The sequence below is a fragment of the Colius striatus genome, chromosome 6 (genome assembly GCF_028858725.1).
Source record: "Colius striatus isolate bColStr4 chromosome 6, bColStr4.1.hap1, whole genome shotgun sequence".
Lineage (NCBI taxonomy): Eukaryota > Metazoa > Chordata > Aves > Coliiformes > Coliidae > Colius > Colius striatus.
In genome coordinates this window covers 18017078-18042420 of record NC_084764.1, presented here as the reverse complement: position 1 = coordinate 18042420, position 25343 = coordinate 18017078, and the positions used below count along the sequence as shown (strand labels likewise).

Below are 25343 nucleotides of genomic sequence, written 5' to 3'. Positions count from 1 at the left end.
AGATAGTCAACTCTCGGGATACTGTAGTCAGCACAAATAGTATGGTACCTGAATACAAATACACTTCTGAACTCTAAGGACAGAAACATTACTGTTACGAATACACAATTACCTTTTTTTAGAAGAATACAAGACTTCTTATGAAATTTTATACTCTAACCCTTTGAAGTCATCATGAAAGCATTGCCTTGCTAATACAGGATAGCCTCAGCCATCAAGAACTCTAAGTAAGTTTATAAAAATATTTTTACTTGCAGACATCCTCTTCTTTAAAACTTTAGAATCACAAAATTTGCATTTCAATAAATGTGATTTCCATTTTAGATCAATTCCTGAACATATAAATATGTTGACTTGTGTAGGAATAGCTGTATTTTTTAAAAATATTTTTATTAAAAAATAGCAGGAAAAATTCCAATGAGGCCAATGTTTTCTTTCAGTGCTCAGTAAAAAAGCAAATTAGGACTATTAACTCCAGAGTAAAGGGAAGAAAAATTCGACACAAGATTTCCAGATTTGGCCACAGTTTCTTGCTCTGTGCTCAAAAAATATATTCTCTCCTGCATTACTTGGTTTTGCTCAAGTCATTTAGAACAATGTTATACGAAGCTCCCTGGCCAAATTAAAAAAAAAAATTAACTCTGTTCACAAATATACCTTTTACGGGAAAAATACCAGTTTTCCTCTAGGACTATTTCTTGAATAGGTAGGTACATAGGCTACAGTAGGTCTATGTTCCTTTTTGCAATATGAAATAGATTTTCCAAGGTTAATTAAAACTTTTATTTCACTGATATGCAACAGTGGCATGATACCTTCAGATGCTATGAATCTAGAAGGTTTTCCTCTGTTTTGGGGCTTAACTTGTAAAAAGCTGAGAAGCTCTCTTCAAAACTTGATTCATACATGCCTAACAGCAGGAAACCCATTTTCTGTTGAATCCCAGATAATTCCAAGAAATATAACTCAGCATGCCATCTACATTACTAGCTAGTATTTTACCTCCTGATCGCACTCCCTGTTCTAGGAGAGAGCTATAGATAAGTCAAGTTTGGTGAGTACATCTACTGATGAGTTGCATATGGACTATCATCTTAATCAGAAAACTGCAACGATCATGAACAAATCCATGGTGAAAGAAACATAAGCAGAGTAATATACATGAGCTGATTGTTTAATAAACAAATACTACATAGTAGGAGGATAATTCAGCAGAGCTGGATGGTTTAGTCATAAATGTTTTGAAATATCTTTATTGCTAGTAGCTCTACATAATGGGCCACAATTTTGGCAAGTTATTCTGGAGATGTGAGAGAAGGCAGTAAGGAAAACAACTCAGGAAAAGAACTAATGAGCAAGTCATATGTTTTCCCCGAAACACAAATACTTTTGGTAGGGTTAGGTAAAATGCAAATGTTAAATGAAGTGACATCCATGGTAGGTTTCATCACTTGTGGGTTGACTTGTGCATTTTAAATAGAATAATTGGCTGGTTTGGTTTGGGGTTTTTTTCCATTTGTTAATAAAGAGGTTTTGAGTTGTTTTGGTTTTTTAAATCAGAAATAAGATACGATACATCACTATAACTCTTCTCAATAACATAGTTTTGTTTGAGGTTTGATCCCTATGTTTTTTTCCCTTTTTCTGTCTTTACCAACCAGACAGTCTACATAATTTATAGAACATATTTTTTTGTATCATAGACTACGAATTCATCTGCAACCAACTTGACCTTTCACAAGTTTGGCAAACAGAGGTGGATAGCATGAATTAAGCTAGTTTTTTTACAGCTAAATATTAACAGATATTTTTCACAATGTTTTGTGAAGAAATTTGTACACAGTTTCACTGGAAAATTTTCTTAAGAACAGAATAGGCTTTCCCTGAATGACATCCAGTTTGTATAAGTGATTCAATATGCATTACTTTAAAAAATTATTTTACAGCCTATTATGTTTCTATGGCTGTTAAGTGGGATGTAAGAGACCAAAGTTCAGATCTCTTTTCTGCTTAGTATTTACAAATTCACACAAGTAGAGCTATGCATAGAGTACATCAAATATTTATGCACAATAATTCAGGAAGGGTAGCCAGACAAATGTCAGATGCATTATATTATGTTGTTCTGCAAATTTTTAGATAAAATTCAATTTGGGGGTTCGAATATAACAGAATCGGATGGTTTTCTTCTCTTACAGGTAATATAATGAAGTCTAAATACAAGACTGAATATGTTCAAACTTAATGTAAGTTTTAATTAACTGATATTTTCATATCTTCTAAAATTTTCTGTAAGCACCCCATTAGGCCATTATAAGCAAAAAACACATAACTTAAGAGGCAATAAATAGATCAAAAGTAAAACGGAGTAATTCAACATAACCGTTTTTGCAGTCTGTGTATCACCATATTTTAACTAAATAATGAAATTTAACAACAAACCTGTCCTAAATACCGGTCCCACTGTACATATTTGTATGTATTTAATGTCTTCAGAAAAACTAAGTGAAAAAAACATGTACCTATGTGAGCCACAGAGAAACAGTATGGGCAGTAACCTCTGCTTTTAATAAAGAAAACATCAGTGAATACTGTTTGTGTCATTTTTGTTACTGACATTTAAACTGAGAATCATTGAGGATTATTTTTTTCACTGCACATCTATTATGTATTCCTTTGTCACATCATATCTTCTATTTCCACACAGCAGAGACTGAAGGTTTAATGTGTTCCTCTCTACATTTTCAAATTGTTTCTCTCAGAAAATAATGAATTAAACAGGGCTGCTTGGAGTGCTCACATGTTGACTTCCTATTTATTCTAGAAAATAAAACAGATGAAGCTGCAGATTTCACTCACACTATTCAGATCTAGTATCCTTTAAAAAAAAATCCTCAATGTGTTATCATTACAAAGCATGAGTTGGCATATTCAGAGATATAGATTTAAATTGAAATACGCTAAGCAGAGCCAGACTTGTCTGTTACAACATTTCATCATCCTGAAAAACCAAAAGCTGAGTAAGGCTACTGCAGAGGTATTCTTTTTCTAAATTGCATTTCCATTATTTCATACAGAATAAATAGCTAGACAAATGACAGCTTTAGTGTTTATCCTGAAAGATTTAATCATGCAAAACTCTAAACATGGTCTTTCATAGGGAATGAAAGGCTGGTTAAAACTGGTTTTCCTTCTCATATTCCAAGTGACTGATCGTCACATTCCAGACTTTTCTAGGCAATGGGATTACACAATTCATTTTTTTTTAATGGAAACAGCTGTTACATCCAATATTCATGAGTTTTAAGTTTCCAACATCAAGTTATTCAGCTGTTCTTTCAGTCTATCTAGGTTGCAGCAAAACGAAACAGTGCAAAAAAATCAAATGAATGCACCTTGTTTCAAGGCAACAGAAAGAAAACAGAGATTAGGGGAAATGTAGCATACAAAATAGTCTTATCATAGCTTCAGTGTACTGTCAGACCTTTATTTATCCCATGCACAAAATCAATACAGGGTTTTTTTTTCATATTTCACATTACTTCTTAATAGAGGTTGATGTGCATAACTATGTTTTAGGTGTGAATAATTCTTATAGGACTTCATAGAAGAAAAAATTAATGGAAAGCATGCATTTTTAAGACAAAGTGCAGATACTTTTGAAGATACATGATAGCTCATATAATCAGCCTCTTTTTGAGTTTACATCTTTTTCACTGGTTTTGCCTTATTTTTTCAATGAAGGAAAACATGAGCACCTTTGGATAAAAGGAGTTTATTGTGTTTCTATTTAGAAACATATTTAGATGTTAGATATCTAGATAGTGGTTGACATATCAAAGAAAGTTAAACAAAATCCACTAGTCCACCTTATCTATAAGGGTATTTCTCATGCTGAATTTTATCATACTTGGATACATTACGTTTCCAAGATGTTGTTACATTGATGTCTGCATCCCTTCAAGAAAATTTGGTTTGTAATAATGCCTACAGCAAAATAAAGAAGCTCATTTTAATTAAAAGAAATTTTGGAGGGTAAATAAAACAGTGAAAGAAACACGCTATTACAGATATAGAGCTTGCCTTAGGAACTGCCTGAGAGGGTGACAGAATGATAGCAGCAGTGGTCTCATGGATTGCTGGAACTGAAATAACGTCTTCTTACTTCTGACTTTATAACCATTTCATTTTGGACTTTAGTAGAAACCACATTGTATTTGTCTGGTCTGCACTGTATCAAGTATACAGTAGGTGTGATCCTGCTAACTCACACTGTGTAAACAAGTTTAAAATATGAGTAAAAACAACTAAAATATTGATTTATCCAGTGATCCATGCAGACTTGGAGAAGCTGTTATTTTGTGTTTACGGGATTACAGGTATCTCTGTATATACCCTTAAGTTAAAAGTCTTCCATTAGCAGCATTGCCAATCTACTATTTTTCCTCAGATAAAGCACTATAGAAATTGAATGATTTAAGGAAGTACAAGTATTTAGAGAAATGTACACAGTTCTTTTAAGGTCTCTATATCAGCATTACCACAGCACAAGCAAGCAATTTATATGTCTTCTTGTATCAAAATCGACATATTAGTAACAATTTTTACCAGGTAAACAATAAAACGCGCTCGAAGTGCTGCGCTCCCTCCCGCCGCCGAGCCCACGCGGCGCGCAGCCGCCCGCTGTGACGTCAGACGGCGCGCGGAGCAGCCAGCGGCCTTCAGCAACGCTGGAGGTGATTTTGGAAAATGATCATTTATGTCCTTTATCTTCTTATACGGGCAACCACGGAGATAAATTCCAAAGATTTTCCTACAATACTGTATGATACAACACTTGTACCCATGACAGTAGTTTCTCTAATAGGGCTACAATGCAATAAAGATCTAAATTCTCTGTAAAAGTATCAAGGCACAGCATTATAAGCACATATTTGTGTGCTAAAGTGACTCAAATGTGTTATTAAACCACACGTTTCATTGGTTGTATACAGTTCAAGAGTTTCCCAGGAGCATAAAGTTGTCTATATGCATATTTGCAAACCTGTGTCCTAAATGTATATTAGTTCTACGGCTTTCTGTATATTACTAAAAGCTGAGAGTATGACTGTGTAGCTTTTAAAACTTTTGTCTGTTTTGATCCTGGTAAGTTGACTTCTATACACTGGGCAATTCCCAGTGACAGCTGGTTCTGCCAAAGGGTGAAGTCTACTTGCCTGGAACAGTTTTATGAAGTGAGGCCTTCAAAGTAGATTAGAAGATTTAATAAATGCAGCTTAATGGAGAATTCTTGGAAATTTTTTTAGATGTCTAATTTATAGTTCATTCTGAATTGCTTTTTTTACTACCAAAATTAAGTTGCCTCCTTTCTGTAAATGTTAATAGCCATATTTCTTATTCAGGGTCGTATTCAAAATGCAAGGCAACAAAACCAGTATCCATTCAGTTATAGCAACTGAATCTTAGACTTTTATAAGGGAACATACACAGCTACATCTAAAATCTCCACCAAAATCAGCAAAATCAGATTCTAGTAATGCAAGACACACACAGAGACAACTGCTGACTAGCTAATTTGCTGCAGGAACATACCATGACCATACTAGAAAATCTTTGAAGCAGAAGTCCTACAGTGTAAGAACCTACGCATTCCTTATTTTGAGCATACTAGAGAAGATATTAAAGATTTTAAGCTGAACTTTCTCTTTACTCCCCTATGGTCATAGAAATTACACAAAGACAGACTTAAAAGAAAAGGCACTAAAATAAGGCCCGTATGTAGAGAACAACATTGTCCTCTACCTCCCTCCTTCATTTCTAATGCAGTAAGTATTTCTCAAACATGTCCTCTGGCAGGCTCTGGCTCTCTGCACAGAATGTGGCATTGGTCCAGGTTAAGAAATAAAGAACCGCTTTTTGAAGCAGCTATTCCACATGGTAGCAGATGACTAGGCAATGTGCTTTGGTGAAGGACAAACAGAAATAAGAAAATGAAGAAGGCCAAGAATCTGATAGGAATTTTGAGAGACAAAAATTGTGAGAGAACCTGAGAAGAGCAGAAAAGAAAACAGCGTAGAACAACTGCAAAAAGGAATCTAGCAACCAATTACTAGAAACTAATTTGCAGCCTAACAAAATAAAGCACTTGAACTGGTTTGCACCAACTTGTGTATTCTTTCGAATAGAAGAAAATGTATTTTTCTGCAGTTTGTAAGATACCTATATAAGCCATATAACCTGTGGGGTTTTCCTTGGTAATTTTTCAAACAACCTATATAATAACTTACAAGTATGGGCTTTTTATAGAATCATAAAATGGTAGGGTTGGGACCTTTGGAGATCATCTAGTCCAACGCCATTGTAGAAGCAGGTCAACCTAGATCAGGTCACACAGGAACATGTCCAAGCGGGTCTTGAAGACCTCTAAGGAAGGAAAGTCCACAACCTCCCTAGGCAGCCTGTGCCATCATCCTCATAGTGAAATTGTTGAAATGGAACTTTTTGTGTTCCAGCTTCATCCCATTACTCCTTGTCCTGTTGCTAGGTACAATAGAAAAAAGGGATGCCCCAACCTCCTGACATCCACTATTTAGATATTTGTAAATATTAATGAGATCCCCCCACAATCTGTTCTCTGGACTAAACAGCCTCAGATTCCACAGCCTTTCCTCATAAGGAAGATGCTCCAGTCCCCTCATCATCCTGGTGACCCTGCACGGGACTGTCTCCAGAAGTTCCCTGTCCCTCTTAAGCTGGGAAGCCCAGAACTGGACACAGGACTCCAGATGAGGCCTCACCAAGGCAGAGTAGAGGGGAAGCAGAACCTCCCTTGATCTGCTTTCCACACTCTTCTTGATGCATTCCAGGATGCTGTTGGCCTTCTTGGCCACGAGGGCACATTGCTGGCTCACGGTTAGTTTTATTATCAACCAGCACTCCCAGGTCTCTCTCCACAGAGCTGCTCTCCAGCAGGTCAATCCCCAGCCTGTACTGGTGCATGGGGTTATTCCTTCCCAGATGCAGGACTCTGCACTTGCCCATGTTCAACCTCATGAGGTTCCTCTCTGCCCAACTCTCAAGCTGGTTGAGATCCCAATGAATGACAGCACAGCCCTCTGGGGAATCAGCCAGTTCTCCCAGTTTGGTGTCATCAGCCAACTTGCTGAGGGTACACTCTGTCCCCTCAGCCAGGTCGTTGATGAAGATGTTGAACAAGACTGGCCCCAGAACCAATCCCTGTGGAACTCCACTGGCCACAGGCCTCCAACTTGATTCTGTGCCATTGATCACCACCCTCTGGGCTCTGCCATTCAGCCAGCTCTCGATCCACCTCACCATCCACTCATCCAATCCACATTGTCTGAGCTTTTTGATGAGGATTCCGATTTTGATTGTGATTTGCTATCGTTTTTAGATATCCTATATAAGACAATACAGTAACAAAGAAAATCCATCTAACAAATTAGAACTGCTACAAAATTCACAAATTAACCTTAAGTGATCACATTTACTCTTCAGCATTAAAAAAAAAAAGAGGGAAAGCAGGGGTGGACATTGAACAACAAGTATTTCATTCATAATTAGGATCAAGAAAGAATCGTGAACAGAATTGAGTCAAGGAAGCTATTCTTGCAGATCTCAGAAAATCAAAAGCATATAATTTAAATTGCAATGTAGTTAAAAAAACATGTTTTCAGCATTCCTCATTTATTGTAATTGAAGTTTGAAATATATACATTATTGTCAGTATTTGTGTTTCTTTGAAAGAAAACAATGCTATTTGTAACCAGAGATGTAATGTTCCTATGGAGAAAAGAGTTTAGCTCATTCCCCAAGTATACTTATCCTGTTTACCTCTGTCTTAATCCCTCATATTGAACTACTAGCCTAGATTCATAAACAAAGTGGATACTCAAACTACTGTTCGAAGAGAAGATTATGTATGTGTGCATCACATGTGAGAATCCATAAGAGATTGCACACACTTATAGGTAACGCACTGTGTAACATTTGCAATTTTAATCCGATGTATCAAAATCATGCATTTCAAGTTAAGATGCTACCCTTAGGTAAAAAAATAGGTACAGAAGGTATCCTGTACCTGACAATGGACAAATAAATGCGCAACAAACTCTTCCCTTTATCATGAGTTTCATGATATCTGATAATATATGTCCAGATTGTGAAATTAATATATTACCTCAAAATCCTGTATTTCATTAAAAGGTTTATAGTCTTGTTTGCTTCCTAAAAGTACAACCTCAAAACATCTGCTGAAGAGCAACTAAGAATATTCAGTTTAGTATTTCAGCTCTATTATTTTAGAGCCTAGTTGGCTAATGATTTTGCAGACTTCTGTTTGACAATTGTGCCTCCTATCTGCTGGATGTTGCAGGGATGCAGTAACAAATTCCAGCCATACCTTCCATACAAGCTGATTGAGTAGTGAATAAAGCATTTTGCCTATCTTACACAGCTTGAGAGCTTTAAAGATTCAATTCTATTTCCATTAAGGAAAACATTTACAAATTATTTACAAACGATGTACTACAGTAAATACAGATGTATTACAGTATTGTAATACAATAGCTCAGATATTTTAGGTCAGATAACTTAGAGGAATCTTGGAGAACAAACAGAAACACAAGAGCAATAGGTGGATATACAAATAATTAGGTAGTAGTGGCACTGAATTTCTTTTACAGTATTACAAACATGATGTACACACATACATTTTTGCACATATTTGCCTCTTGCCCGTTACAAAAAACAACATATTTTATAATGTCAGTTCACAGTCACATTGGAAATGAACATATAAAATCATCTACTCCCTGAATATTACCAGATAAATTATGATTAAAACCTCAGAACCTATTCTGCAGAAATATTGCTTTCTCACCTTTTGCATGTCTGCATAATTTGTGATTATAAGCAAATATACTTATCAAAACACAAAGAATGGCCACACCAAAAAATAAGGCTGTATACTGTAACTAGTTTCAAGTTCCTTTGGAAGTATCTAACCACAGATAAGGACAAGTACAGTTGCAGGGCCAGCTGTGTAATGTGTAAGATTCATTTTCTCAGCTAATACAGATTATGAAAGTACATTGCTCAATACGAAAGAGAAATTACAATATGTCACTAGATTCAGTGGATTTTGTGAAAACTTATGAAAGGTCTGTCAAAATTTTGGAGTGCTGCAGTTGTTAATTCAGTGCTGGTTTATGTCCTCTAAATTACATGTGATTTCCAAAAAGAAATGGAAACATTTCCAGAAACATTTCCAAAAAAAAAAAGCAGCACTCGATCTTTTGAAATTCTGGGCCTAGAATCATAACTGACTCCATAAAAGCTGTTACCTTCCTCCAGGCAATGAGGAGACAGCATTCATAGTGCTTTAAATAGATGGAATTGGTAAGTATTAATTCTCCTTTTCTTCCTTATTTCCATACAGTCCATTGTAACTAGTTCAGTTTGTGTTCACAGAGAAAGCTTTTCCACATATCTCTGATCTGCACAATGTCACTTGTAACAGTTACATGGAACACATTAAAACCTTCAGATCAAATCTTTGATATGTATGTATGGAACATTGCTAATGCCTTTTTTTTTTTTTTTTTTTTTTTATTTTTATTTTTTTACACACAAGGAAGCATAAGACAATACAAGAAAAAAAATCTAGGGTGTACTTATAACCTTTTCTGAAGATGACATCACTGCACCTACAATGTCAGGTGTTAGTCTGAACCTAGGCTGCTGCCAAGAGTTGCCATTCATCTGTGTCAGATGCAAACAATGAGGTCAACCTCCAGAAAAATCCTTAAAAAACCTCTGAGTAAAGCAGGGCTCCCAGACTGCCCCAGAAGAATCATAGAATGTTAGGGGTTTGAAGGGACCTTTAGAGATCATCTAGTCCAACCCCCCTGCAGAAGCAGGTTCACCTAGATCAGGTCGCATAGGAACATGTCCAGGCGGGTCTTGAAGACTTCCAAGGAAGGAGGCTCCACACCCTCCCTGGGCAGCCTGTGCCAGGGCTCACTCATCCTCACAGTAAAATAGTTTTTTCTAATGTTTAAATGGAACTTTTTGTGTTCCAGCTTCATCCCATTACCCCTTGTCCTGTTGCTAGCTACTATAGAAAAAAGGGATGACCCAACCTCCCGACACCCACCATTCAGATATTTAATAAGATTCCCCTCAGTCTTCTCTTTTCTAGACTAAATAGCCCCAGTTCCCACAGCCTTTCCATGTATGAAAGCCAGATCAGGCTTAGGCAAGCCCATAGGAAGCTCACCTCAGTCCCCCAGAAGACATCTCTCTCACCTCACAGGACGAGTACTATGCATGAGGCAACATTTCAATTAAAAGTATAAACATAGCTATACAAACATGTCATTACATTCACCTCAGGAAAATACACAACATCCTTTTGCTAGGCTTAATTGATTGTTAGTCGTGAGATTTTAATTGATTTGTGAAGGAATTGCATCAGTTCACCAAAGGCTTTTTAATGGTTAGCTATATAGAAAGGGATTTCATTCTGAGGAAAAGTTCATGTAATTTGAGAGGCAAATATCCAAGGATATTTAAAAACCACAGACTTGAGGAACTTGTTCCTACTAAAATGCAAGTGTGTTATGCTACTGAAATATTCATGTTGCATTTCTGCCATTCAGGCAGCAATCAACCTATAACCTGAAATTTCTTCTGTCAGCACTCTCACAAAAAAGCACATTGGGCAGTTTTAACAACAATGAAGCAAACTAAAAAATTCCTTACATTTTGTACAATTTACTGTGTCTGTTCTTTGACTGCTCCCTTACATATATAACAAGGTTTAGGTATCTATTATAAGGCACATGTAACTATAAATTGAAAAAGCAACAAAAATTCTACCAGGGTAATGACTAACAAGAAATATGGCCATAAAGCCTATTGAAATATGCAAAGAAAGAAAACATCTGTAAACATAGTTCACAATGTGGGTCAGAACTAGGTGACTTTTACAAGATCCTACCTTCTAAACTGCATATAGACTCAAACAAATCCTCAATAAAAAAAAAGGCACCAGGAGGATTTCTGTGGCACTGCTTTATGTGTATATGGTTTTGTTTATATATATATAGTTATATGTTTATAAAACAAATTGTTTCAACTAAGTCTCAACTACCGTAATAAATATTCCCATTGGCATCCTTGCTTTCCAGTAAAAATAATGATATAGTGTCAATGACCTGTAATTTAAAAAGTTGAAATTACTAAATCTTACATTAATTTAGTTTTCTTTCTAGGAAATCTGGACATCAGTAGGCGTTATCATCACATATACTAAACAGCAAAATACACTCCCTCAGGAAATGTTTTCGTTGATTAGTTTGCACAATGACTTAACATACAACACTTTTTCATCATACTGAAAAGTATTTCTGTTGTTACACTATAATATCCACTAAACATTTGTGTTTGAGTCAGATTAGATGAGAGAAGACCCTAATAAGCAACATCTCTGCTGGAATTTGATATTTACTTTAATATTTCTCCAGAGACCATTGGTAGTGTAAATTAGCTCAGTTTCTCAATCCTGTATTAACATATTTTAACATAGGAGCAATGTGAAGTGAGGTAAGGGAGAAATAATAATTCTATTTGGTCAAAGCGCACTTACATGCATACATGTATTGTCGAAGTCTAAACCAGAGTGAGACTTTGCAGTTTTGATTCTTAGAATTAGATGAAGAAATCAAGAGTGGTAAAACACCACTTTTCTTCCTTATCTTAGAGTTCCAATTCCCTTTTCACAGGTAAACATTAACCTTTCTTCTCCTGAGTCTCCTAGCTGCTGAAAAATCCCAATGTCTATATTAGGAAAAACTTAAGACCTCCATAGCATTGCAGATGCTATTCTGTGCTCTTACATCTGCACCCCCTGGAATTACACATCACCTCCTATGTCCAAGTACCTTGCTCAGAAAGAAATGAATGCATTGTTACCCTTGCAATAGCAGCACTCCCTTGAAACAAATATCACAGGTTGCAGTACTTTTGCTCAGTCTGTATTTATTGGTTCGCTTTGAAGAAACTCAGGCTCATTTAAGGACCTGTTTAGACTGAACTCTTTCATTAAAGGGAGAGCTTAGATGCTCCACACATTGTTCACAGTTCATTTTCAAAGACTGTGTATATGGACTTGTAGTGAGTCTATTAGGTAATCTATGTATTTTCTTCTTTTTTTAATTTATTTTATTTTAAATCTTTTTTACCCAAGCCCAGAAGGGATTTCCAGTGCTGATGTATTCTAGCATTCCAAGGAATCTTCAAGTCACTTTGTTACAAGAACAGTAATTTCAATCATTTTGGTTGGTATTATTTCCCTGACCTAGAAAGAAAGTCCAGGCTTAAAAAAGGTCCAGCACACTATCTGCAACACATATTATTTATTCATTTATCCTAATAAATTATGCAAACCAGATCCTCTATTATCACTGGGGTTACCAGTTAAGTCCTTTCCAGCTCTCAGATTTCATTCCCTTGATACACAAATAATAGCAGACTAACCAAGTAGTTCTCACTTTTCTACTCAGAACTGATACCACAACAGATAGGAATTTCTTGTTTTTTCTCCTTTTTAGTAGCTCCCAATTCTTTCATCCTCATATTATATTCTAACCAGTAGTTTTGCATCTTAATTTGATCCTTCAATCCCTCAAATGATGACCAGCTTTCTTTAGAAGGCAACTGAATCTCCAGTAAAGCATGTACATTTTTTTCTTGGCACGAGTATAGGAACTTAGCCAGAGCATGCAGGGGTGCAACCAGGAAGGCTAAAGCCCTTTTAGAATTGAAATTGGCAGAAAAGTAAAGGAAAACAAGAAGGGTTTTTTCAGGTACGTCAACAGTAAATGGAAGATTAGGGGTAAGGTGGGCCTGCTGCTGAACACAGAGGGTGCCCTAGTGACAGATGATGTAGAGGAGGCTGAACTACTGAATGCTTTCTTTGTTTCTGTCTTTACAGCCGAGGCCAGCCCTCAGGAAGCCCAGTCCAGCAAGGATAGTAAGATGGTCTGGACAACAGAGGACTTGCTCTTGGTAGATGAGGAAGAGGTTAAAGACTTGTTGGCCAAGCTTAACACTCATAAGTCAATGGGTCCTGATGGGATGCATCCTAGAGTGCTGAGGGAGCTGGCTGATGTGATTGCTAAGCTTGTCTCCATTGTTTTTGAACATTCAGAGAGGACAGGCATAGTGCCTGAGAACTGGAAAAAGGCCAATGCCACTCCAGTCTTCAAAAAGGGAGGACCCAGGAATCTACAGGCCAGAGAGCTTGCCCTCCATCCCTGGAAAGGTGATGGAACAACTCATCCTGAATGTTGTCACTAAACATATGAAGGCAAAGATGGTTATCAGGGGGGATCAACATGGCTTCACCAAGGGGAAATCCTGTTTGACCAACCTAATAGCCTTCTACAAGGGCATAACTGACTGGCTAGATGAGAGGAGAGCAGCAGATGTCATCTGCCTTGACTTCAGCAAGACTTTTGACACCGTCTCCCATAACATCCTCATCAAAAAGCTCAGGCAGTTGGCTTGGATGAGTGGACAGTGAGGTGGATCGAGAGCTGGCTGAATGGCAGAGCCCAGAGGGTGGTGATCAATGGCACAGAATCGAGTTGTAGGCCTGTGGCCAGTGGAGTTCCACAGGGATCGGTTCTGGGGCCAGTCTTGTTCAATATCTTCATCAATGACCTGAATGAGGGGACAGAGTGTACCCTCAGCAAGTGGGCTGATGACACCAAACTGGGAGGATTGGCTGATTCCCCAGAAGGCTGTGCTGCCATTCAATGGGATCTCAACCAGCTTGAGAGTTGGGCAGAGAGGAACCTCATGAGGTTGAACATGGGCAAGTGCAGAGTCCTGCATCTGGGAAGGAATAACCCCATGCACCAGTACAGGCTGGGGATTGACCTGCTGGAGAGCAGCTCTGTGGAGAGAGACCTGGGAGTGCTGGCTGATAATAAAACTAACCGTGAGCCAGCAATGTGCCCTCGTGGCCAAGAAGGCCAACAGCATCCTGGGATGCATCAAGAAGAGTGTGGAAAGCAGATCAAGGGAGGTTCTGCTTCCCCTCTACTCTGCCTTGGTGAGGCCTCATCTGGAGTCCTGTGTCCAGTTCTGGGCTTCCCAGCTTAAGAGGGACAGGGAACTTCTGGAGACAGTCCCGTGCAGGGTCACCAGGATGATGAGGGGACTGGAGCATCTTCCTTATGAGGAAAGGCTGTGGAATCTGAGGCTGTTTAGTCCAGAGAACAGATTGTGGGGGGATCTCATTAATATTTACAAATATCTAAATGGTGGATGTCAGGAGGTTGGGGCATCCCTTTTTTCTATTGTACCTAGAAACAGGTCAAGGGGTAACGGGTTGAAGCTGGAACAGAAAAAGTTCCATTTAAATGTCAGGGAAAACTATTTTACTGTGAGGGCAAGGGAGTCTTGGCACAGGCTGCCCAGGGAGGGTGGGGAAGCTTCTGCAGGGAGGTTGGATTCGGTGATCTCTAAAGGTCCCTTCCAACCGCTAGCGTTCTGTGATTCTGTGTGGTTCTTCTGTTTCTGTGTTTGTATTATGTCTCCTATTGCACACAAGCAGACAATTAGAGGACAGTGGGGTCATCAAATTGCATTAGCTAAACATTAAAGTGTAACATTACATTTTGAAATTTAAATGTTTTCTACAACTACACTAGATAATAATTTAATATTAAATTATAAACGTTCATGTTTGTTTTTTTCCTAAGGCTGTTGAAGAACAGATTATCTAAATGTTAATAAACCAATATAGTCAGTAGCAATACTCAGGTGCTTGAAGTTAAAAGCATTTAAGAGCTCACATAGGCTTAGTATAAAATATTTATAATAACAAAAATGGCTTCAGCACTAACAATAATACTTAATTAGCAATAAAAGACTGGCAAATATTTGCAATCACTAGGCATAAAAAGCATTGAGTCCTGCTCTGGCAGAGGGGGCTAGACTATATTATGTTTTGACGTCCCTTCCAATCCTTACGATTCTGTGATTCTGTAATATGTTTATAGACAATTTATTATTTGTTGGTGGTTAAGTGCTTCACAAGCATATGACCTGCCATCAAATGAGATTTTGGGTTGGATTTGGAAAAATAGAACAGGAAGAAAAAGGTGTAAGAGCAAAGATTTTGTACTCTTTTGCCGTGAAGTAACTAATTTAACACAGAAATATCACATATGTTCCATAGAGAAACAAGATCTAAAGTTTTCTTACCAAATGTCCCATAAAAAAATCCTGATTCTTAGAACTGTGAATCTGCAATACAGCTGCAGCTAGACTTTTCTTTTATATAGATTAGGGTGTCTGAATTTTAACACTTAGTTTAGGAGAGTCCCTTTGAGATACACAGCTTTACACATTTAGGATATGTTAACTAGTTCAATTTGAAAGTAGTAACATTTTTCCTGTAGTAGTAGTTCATTTTGATTTTAGGAACTTTTGGTGTGCACATTCTGTTTTCTAGCTATAGATAATCTAAAATAGTTCTCAAAAATTGAAAGTTTTCAGAGTAAAGATATCAGATTGCATATCAGAGTAAATGTTCATTTTTGTTATCTGAATTACATTTCAATGTTTTAATTAATTTTATTTCATATGCAAATTAAGGTGACTTCTTAGTATAGGATTGTTAGTAGTGCCAAAATTACCATATTACTGGCACTTAACCTATTTGCTAGATCTGAGACACTTCAAATAACAACAGTTCCACAAATTTTTATGCAACAGCTTGTTGATCTTCAGACCTAAATACTATAGTATGTCTTTAAGTTGTCTGCATTGAGCTATACGTCGTATGTTACAGTCACATGTCTTATTTTAGAGATACTCATACTAACATCCACACAGGGAAGGTATAAAACTATTTGTCAAAGAAATTAGTTTTATGAAGCATAACTGTTAAACACTCCCAGAAGTCTACTAAGAAATATTTCTATGAATTTGAAAGTCATTATTTTTCTTCACCTCCCTATCAAATCTGCATGGCAACTCTTGACATTCAGTATCAGAGTCATAGCTTGCCCGCAAGCAAAACATCTGATCAAATTTGTAGTCAGCCTCTCCAACTAAGACTTTCTTTTCACCTATTGAGTATAATGATCAACTTCTGTCAAGTCAGAGCAGCACTATTTAATATTATTTATTCAATAAAAGCCTACTGAATTCAAGAGAAGTGGATGAGAGAGTAGACACCTACAGTATCCTGGTTTTACATTTTTTCAAAATGTTTGTATCAGAATGAAAAAAGGAATAACCTGTATCTAACTGCAGATATATTAGAAACCAATACCCTTTAATAACTTGATTTGACAATTCTTCACAGTCGTATTCAGGAATTAAGTACAAGCAGAAAAGCAACAATAATTCTTTGGCCCCCCAAAAAAGTGAAGAAGGCGTATCAGAAAAAATAATGGTTACAATATACTTGACCTCTATCCAAAATTCATGAAAATATTGTGAGTCAGAAGGAAAGGTGAAAGATAACTCAAGAGATGTCTGAGGCTGACCCAGGTATCCTGAAAAAGATGTACAAAGTCTCTCAACTTAGAGAAAAATATCAGTGTACTGCAAAGATCTAAAGATGCTACTATAGCATAAAATTTGTTTCTATGACAATATATAATATATGGTTCAGACATTCCAGTCACAAAAAGGTGGTGGAGTGTTGTACTCTACAATAAGTTAGAAGTTAACAGACATCTCAAATTCAGAATCTTATACTAGATTGTACAAAATTACAGTTTTTTCTAAAATATAGAAAGCAGCACACAAGAGTTAAAACAGTAGACCCTTCTCTGAGAGGGTTAAGGGATATAAAGTAAAGCAGAAGGAGTTTCATTCAAGTTGGAACTCAGGAGGATTCCAAGAATTTACTGTAAAAGAAGAATATTTCATTCAGAATAAAAAAGCTAAATGAATCATGAAAGCATCTCAGTGAGTTAACGCAATACAAGGACTGAAAGAACACTTTTAGATTCGCTTGTAGTAAAAGCATAATTTATCTCTTTTACAAATGTTTGCAATCGGTAACAACTACAGTGAATATGTTAGAGAGATATAAATGTGTCTCAGCACAGTTTGAGTTGAGTGACGACCAGATAAATGACTAATATAAGGCATTTCAGACCCTAGACAGCTATGATTTGTGCATCTAGCTTACTGAAGCATTCATGTGAAGCTGAGCTTTCCAGGAAATTTCCCAAGGGATGACATAAGACAAGTCTCCAACTCATGCTGCATGGCTAGTTCTGAGAAAAGGCATTGCAAAAGTGAGAGAAACAAGTATTTTCAAAGGATCAGTGGTGGCTAGTAAAGCCCTAAATCATGTAGCATGAAAAGAAACTGGCAGCAAACACTGAAGTCCCCAAGGAATAAGCCACAAGAAAGAAACAATGCTGTTGATTACAGAAAGAACAGAAGCACAGACAGACCTGAAACAGGGATACAGAGCAAATATTTCACAAGAGAGATTATCTGCTTGCTGAGCAGTTTTTTTCCAAGAAGTAACATAAAACCTCTGCTAAGGCCTAGATCCTCAAACCAAACCTATGACCACAAGTCAACTGACAGCCAGAGGAAGGAAATAAACTTTAAGTATCCAAAGCAAACAGAAAGTTGTGTGAAATTGGAACTGGACTTCTGGCTGAGGAAAACAAAACATGAGAAAATGAGAAATTCTTTGCCTTACTGCTACAGTTGCAGTTTAAAAAATATATTTGGAAACTATTAGGCTATAGACTTTTATGCTGAGACTGTATCATTCATTTTTATCTTTATGATTTGGACAAAGGAGTAGAGACAAGGCTTCATATATTTGCCGATTAGAACAATATGTGTGAGAGATACTTCAAACATACCAGAAGACAGATTTGGAAAAGAAAAAGTCACAGACACACTTGAGAAATGGGAGGGGGGAAAAAAAAGTTCAGTAAGTAAAATTTCACAGGTAAAGTGGATGACAAGTGAAAACCTATAGTGTCGCAAATGAGTTCAAGAATTACAGTGAATCACACGCTGGACATGAATCAACCATCCCCTGCTGCTGTGAAAAAAAAGAAAATACTAAACTGGTATGTATTGTTTGAAAGACATCTAAAATATTCTTCCCAGTCCACTGAGCAGTGGTGAAGCTTCACATTGAGTCCTATGTCCAGCCTAGACACAACAATTCCAGAAGGACTCGGATCAGTTGGAAAGTGACCCTCAAGGAGAATTATCAGAGCACAGAAGAAATATAAAAACAGCTATATAACAGTATGTTTGGGGTTCTGGTTTGTTGGTTTTTTTTTTTTTTTTTTTTTTTTTCTTTTGCTTAGCTGATTTTCTTTAAGTTATATAATGTAAGAGGATACAAGGATGAAAAAGTTAAAATATATATAAAGTCTGAATAAAAGCATTTCCACACCACTTGCTTCTACAATCTTGTTTCTGTTTGTACGCAAGTTTTAAAGGTAAGCAGGTTGCAGAAGTTCTGTATTCCTAATGTCTAAGATTTTGCTCAATGCTTTCCTACTGATTCAGATCTTTTTGAAAGCTTTTTTCCCATTACTTTGTGAAAAAAAAAAAGCCAAATATTTTTAAAATATTTTCCGATACGAGTCATTATTGTGCTCGCGTACAGACACACATGAATAAACACAGGAAGAAAAACCACTTCCCCATCAGCCTGGGATCTGTACATAGAATAGCTGATAGCCTCAATGCCAGCCCCTCACAGTCTGACAGGCTAGATAATTGCAGATAATTGAGATTCCCTTGTCTTTTTTGTCTTTTTTCACAGTTTTGTTAACCAGATCTCATCCTAGTCCCAAGCAGTCCCTAGGTGCTACAGCAATTGCTTACATGAGCGAGAAAAAAACCCAAAAGTATTTTACGAACTACAATTGACTATTGCAACTTCACAAATTCTTAAAAGGAGAGAACTGTGAAGAATGCTACTCATTCACAGACCTCCATTTGGAAAACATTTTAGTGGATGTATGAGGGTGTTATATGTACAGAATATTCTCAATTTTGTAAGCAGTTACACATCAGTTCTGCTTGCTATGAGCCTACTCAAAGCTGGATGCAAAGCCATCCACATGCTCCACAGCTCTTTAGTCCCAGCTCAGCACTGCACTAATATGACCACAAGCAATTACAGAACACAACCAGCACTGAGACCAGCAAGATCTGTTACGTCTCTCTGCAGAAATACGTTTTATGTGTATTTGTTAAAACCTACTGCACGTTGAGGACATAGTTTTTGCTCTCACAAAAGCTAGCGATGTCTACCCCAAATTTTTCAGAAAAATCGCAGCACTGTAAAACCATCAAGAGTAGCTATTTGGTTAGGACTGATTACAGTACAATTGCACTGTACACAGAGTTGTATTTTAAGACAGCCTACAGCTCCAGTCCTAAAATAAACACAAATAAAATACCATCATGCTGAGTATGAAGGAAGACTATGTGTACATAAACAGGCCCCAGAATGCAGCTCTGAAGACAGCTCAATCTGAAGAGATAACGTTTGCCTGCTATTTCTGGAGATTGTTTTCTGCCTTCAAAAGCATTCTTCATCTGCTGCAGCAAACCAAGCCATATAAGCAAATACACAAACAGTCCTAGGCACTATTTATTTGACTTTCACCTTAAATTTTCATTGCTCTTTTAGTTTACACGAAACAGAGATTTTAGGGAGAAAGTGTCCATTCTTGTTGAAGTATTTTCTTCCTGGGAAGGTAAAAAAGCCCAGCTTGATTTACTGCCTGTGACCTTTCGAATCTTATCTTAATACTTCATTATTTCTTACTAAGACTCAGATCTGAGAAAAAAAATGCTACACATTCACCATTTTGTATGTAGTCCCACCTGAGTTGGATCTTCAGCATAACCTTTATGTGGCGGAAAGGTCAGACATTAGATTACCTTTCTACCCTACTATCTCTGAAACTTGATTAGTTTTCAAATGAGTGGCCATGCTTATTGGGATGTAAATTTGGGAGTTTTAGGTACTGAAGCCCATTAAAATCAATGTGTATATTTCTGGGTATTCTAAGATGTCTGGTCAGGTTACTGTAAGTGTTGCATTAGATAGTCTTGGAGTGTGAACATGTTCCTTAATATGGTTATGACTGTTGAATTAAGTGATGAGTAAATAATGTTGAAAAAAATTTGAGAATGATACAGTTTCTATTATTTCCCTGAAAAGGATTTATTCACTTTCTGCATAGCCTGCCAGACATGCTACAGCAGTTATGAAAAGCCCTCTTTTTTTTACTTTACTAGTAGCAAAATTGAGAGAACTGTCTTCACTTAAAAGCCTGCAATTTAAATTTAATCTTACCTTCAGTTGTACTAGATGTACATCCACATGCTTGCTATCTGAGTCCTGCTGGACAGAGTAGGTCAGATCCCTGACTCTTTCAGATGTCATCCGAAGCCAAGTCTCAATCTCTGGCAAATGGAGAACAATCTTCCAATCAGCCCCAGTGTGTAGAGGAGGAGGCTTTTCATACTGCTGTCCAGAATCAAGCTCCTTCATGACATCCTTTTGCCCATCTTGTTCCACTGTAGGAGTCATGTTTATAAGCATGGGGGATGTATCAGATGACATGGGATCTAGTTCTTGAGTTCTCATGGGTGAAAGCGCTACATCCATGGCTAACATGGGAAAGTCTAAACCATAATTCTCTCCAAAATAGCTGCAAAGATAAGAAGAAAAGACTACTGTTATGAGACCAAATTTAGGGAAAAAAAAAAAAAGCTGTTCACAAGACAAGGAGTCAGTATCAGTGTCACTTTACTCTGAGAGGTAGAGTGCTTATAAATAAATCCTGCACCCTGAAAATCTACACTAGAAGTTCAAGGATAAATACATTTTTCAAATAAACTTTGTTTGATAAAAAGAACAAGTACCACATTTATCTTATTACAGAGAAATGTCACCTTGGAAATGACAGTTTTTATTGACATTATTGACATTTGCTGATTTTCTACAACTGCAACATAAATAAACTGGGCACTGACAAAGCTAGCAGAACTATACTGAACACTACAAGTTAATGTAGAATCAGTATTTGTAAACTAGCATGTATAAGAACATATTCCTTGGCTTGAAATTTACAGCTAAACACAAAATAACTCAAGTTTTTTCTAATTTCCCTACTGTCCACTCAGCTACTGATCAAAGAATCATCCAACAAAAATTTTGTAGGCAAATTGGAAGCAATTATTGAGGGCACTTGGTTGATCTATTGTAGATAGATTTTAGTTTTGAAGTTTAAATTCATGTCGTTTTGGTAAGAACTGTTGCAATAAGCAACAATTGTCAAAATTTAGATGTAAAAACTCAAAAAATTGAAATATGTACCCGAAATGAAATCATTTAACAAGAGTAGCTTTAATAAAACCCAAAAGCTATGTCATTAATATGCACTTACAAGATTCACTGGAAAAAGTAAATACATAAAATGTTTTTTCTGTACACTCTAGTTGTATCTAATACAGAAGGCTGCCATAAACCCTGTGCCCATGAAAAAGAATACTCTAACAGCATGCACCTGGTTCACAGCTAAGTATCTAAAGTATTATGAAATCTTCCATTCCGAAGGAGATGTACTGTTTACCTAATTTTGGAGACACTCGAATTTGATACATGCCTGCATTTCTCATACAACTTCACTAAACTTTATAGCAGCACTTACTTCTTCAATACTTTGCAACCCTAAGGAATATTAAGTAAGTTTACATTAAGAGAATTAGAAAGGTTAGGTCCTTATAAAGCAATTTTTTTCTTGGTTTTAACCACTGCACATTAACAAACTTTGCTTGTATTCCTTTTCCGTAATGCTAAGACTGCAAATAGCTCAGTTGTGCAGCTATTAATTTGGACAACATTCCAAGCTTTTACACTTTGACTGTCTTTTCTACAAAGACTCCACTTTAGCTGTTAGCGTGATAGTTATAAGACTGTAGAAAAGAAACCAGTGCCTTTTGCTATTAAAGCAATCACACTGTGACTGCTAGTTATATTCCTAAATGTTTCAAGAGTAGTGCAGCATCCAAATACTCCTGCAGGCAGCAAGAGTACCAAAGTAGTATACAAACACCAGTCTGATTACTGTAGCCAGGAAGAATGAAATCTAATTACATTTAATGACAATATGATTTTATTTCTTATCCTATCACCCCCACAAAACTAAATATTTAGAACTGACATTAAGCTAGCAAATATTAATTTGGCACTTCAGAACAAAATATACCATCAGTGTAATCAAGGAAAGGGAATGAAAGAATACTCCAATCATTCTCAGTGCCTGCTCTACAGTTTCCACCTATTTTAGTTTGATTTTTTGAAGACTCCTGAATTAAATGGTGTGAAATAAAAAAGCTTTGTAGTAAGTACAAAATTAACATTTCAGGATGTGGAGTATTTTTCAAGTCCATCTTTTTTCAGTTTGAACTCTGTTGCTTTACATACTCAAAATACAATGTCAGAAAAATCACTCAATTTGAAAATATTCTTCTTAGGCACTGCTTATTATAGCCCCAGTTTTAAAGCATATAAATAACTGTTTTACCAGCTAAAACTATCTTATTACTTTAAGCATATTCTTTACATTATTTCCTCCTGAAAATGAAAGTTTAGTGAAGCACATGTGGTCCTCATTTCTGCATGTTTATTATCAATAAATTAAACATGCCTACCAGTAAAATAGTCAGTCTTGTATCACTAAATGATATGGAAACACGGGAAGTGCAGCACTTGCTTAGCAGTTTTTCCAAAAAAACCAAAAAAAACCAACCAAACAAAAACCAACCAAAAACACCAACCTGAAAACCTTGACACTCTATGAGAGTTTTTCAACATGACTCAGCTCTAGTAAGGACATTAAAGGAATTAGCAAACAGAAATTAAAACATACTCTTGCACAAGAAAACAAAAGCTAGTCCATGCTGCATGCACAGCGTAGCTCTAGTTTTGACACAATGAGTTTGCAATTAGCAACCATTAGAAACCTGCTGACCTGTTTTTTGTTACGACGTGCTTGACCCTCTACAGTGGCTCTCCAGCATTACAGCTAATGCCTGCTGTTGCTCTTAAAGTCAAGTCCTATGAATCCTTTCTTTTTTTTTTTTTTTTTCCCCTGCCAGATCATAACCTGTTGCAACACTTCAATAAATACTTTGTGGAGAAACTTTAAAATTGAATATTCCTTTCACATTCTTAAAACGCACTGTGGATACTAATTAGCAAGGTCTGGGAAACCTTTAAAAAGCTCCAAATGCTTTAAAGAAGAAACTGTAGCAGCAAGAAATGACCGAATCTGAATACTAGGACACAGATTCATCAAATTCTTTCTTGGCAGAATAAAAAGGCATCATCATTCAACTATATCGCAAAAAAGGAAAGCTGAAAGGTTCTCTTCTGCTCTCTGGGAAAACTGGCACCTAAGTGGTGTGTTCGCAGGAGTGCTCCTAAATAAGCTCCACCCTGCTCACCCTCCCCCAGTTCCTCACAACTCTGGCAAAGCAACATAATCCGCCTGTTACGCCTGCAATGACCTATGAAATGCACTGGCAAGGCACAGAGAGTGAAAGCTTCAGTCACCCTCATGCAGTAGATATCAAAGGAAAACTGGAAAATTCCTGCCTCAGAGGTGCTTTTAAAAAGGTCTAATGTTGAAATACTAAACAGCAAACAACAAGGCCCAGCAGCAACAGCAAATCTCACAGACATATCTATTTTAAGTGATTTAGGAGTTATAAAATTTATCAAAATACTCTTTTATCAGAAAGAGGTTCTACTTTTTCAGACTTCTGTATTTCTAATTACGTCAGCAGCCTCGCAGAAGATGCATTCATAAAGTTTTCTTAAGACACCAGCTACTAAAGATGATTAAATTAGCTGCTCTCTACCCTATTCTTGTATAGACGCTTGCATCTATTGTCCTGTAGCTATAACCCTTTCCCTTCCAGTATATATGATCTTACTTTTATACTGAAAGATGGAAGGTGGAAACATCAAGCTGGTGCATGGAAATCCTCCTTCAGCGGTTCCAATATTTGCATAACATCAGTGACAAGAGAAATTTTTAAAAAATCAATTTTATTCTGTTTTTTAAAAAAGAACAATATTGACTATACTAAGCTGTCATCTACTGGATTAAAATATTTGCTAAAAAAGATATTCATGAACTATCAAGTTAAACAATACTTTGAGGTCGTATATTGTGGTGTTTGATATTTTAAGTGAGTGATTTTAAATGCTGGCGTTATAAATTATTATATTTCCGGAGTATTTTGTTTTTCCAGATTTTGTGAGATAGTGAATTGTAAACCACTACAAAAAGAGTTAGAACACATATAAAAACTGAATATAGTTTTTGGAGTGCTCTTCATGCACTACTATGCAAAAATAATTTTTGAAAAGAGGTAAAAGCGACTCATTTCCTTCTAAGCAGGACTTTTATCACTGCTGAAGTTCTTTATAAACATGAAAAGCTAAGATTAGTCTTGGTTTTTATATTATAAAATTTTGGTAGCATGAATGACAGTTTTAGGTAGCCAAGCAACACTACATCACACTAACTTTCTTCTAAACCAATCGTTTCTGTACCTAGAATAGCTGTATAAAACTACATGATTTAAATTTGCAGGTGAATAGATGAAAATACATTTTCAAATGTTCTGATCAATAAAAAGTTCAGCTCTCAATACTCTCAGGGCATGGCTTTATTTTCAGCATCACAGTCAGAGTGAGAGTTACAATGACTTTTTTTTTTTTTAAATATGCCTCAAATTATTTGTTTCTGTCAATTCTAAAGCCACTGTTTCAATCTGCTGTAAGGACGCATTTATGAACAGAGCTACAAGCTTGTGCTCTTTCTGGTTAGAGACAAAAAAAACAGATGAGCTGAGAGTATTTCTTTGCCTTATGTTAGTTCATTATATATAGTTCTATACTTTCATGGATACTTATATAAAAGGTGAGAGATCTTGTGTAAGCATATGCACACATATGCTTTCTACCTTCATCTTTACTAAGTGCAGTATGCCTAACAGATGGCTGATTACCTTCCACTAATCACATAGGCAATCTCACTTTCCCCTGGTTTTCCACTCAATCAGATGCTAACGCTTTTATGCAAAACACAGAATGAGTGTGTCAACCATAATATAGTTCATCAATCACTACAAGCCTTGAAAGACTTCCCTCACTCATTCTGCTCCCCAATTACTCAGGTTTTCCTTGTTTATAAAGCACAGGCCAT

At 36.6% G+C, this 25343-nt stretch overlaps 1 protein-coding gene across 6 annotated transcripts in view; it reads right to left on the bottom strand.

Moving 5' to 3' along the window:
* The window catches only part of AKAP6 (A-kinase anchoring protein 6), a 237037-nt gene extending 213469 nt beyond the window's left edge, over positions 1–23568 (bottom strand). For 5 of the 6 annotated variants that reach the window (XM_061997543.1, XM_061997541.1, XM_061997547.1 and 2 more), the window contains exons 1-2: positions 23097–23568; positions 20414–20771 (exon numbers count right to left, since the gene is read on the bottom strand). In XM_061997543.1, the coding sequence (XP_061853527.1) occupies positions 20414–20737 (324 nt within the window). In that variant the 5' untranslated portion in view covers positions 20738–20771; positions 23097–23568. Of the gene's footprint in view, positions 1–20413; positions 20772–22776; positions 22854–23096 lie in introns of those variants that run through there. The other variant, XM_061997544.1, reaches the window with a different exon arrangement.
* Positions 23569–25343: the final 1775 nt, after the last annotated feature.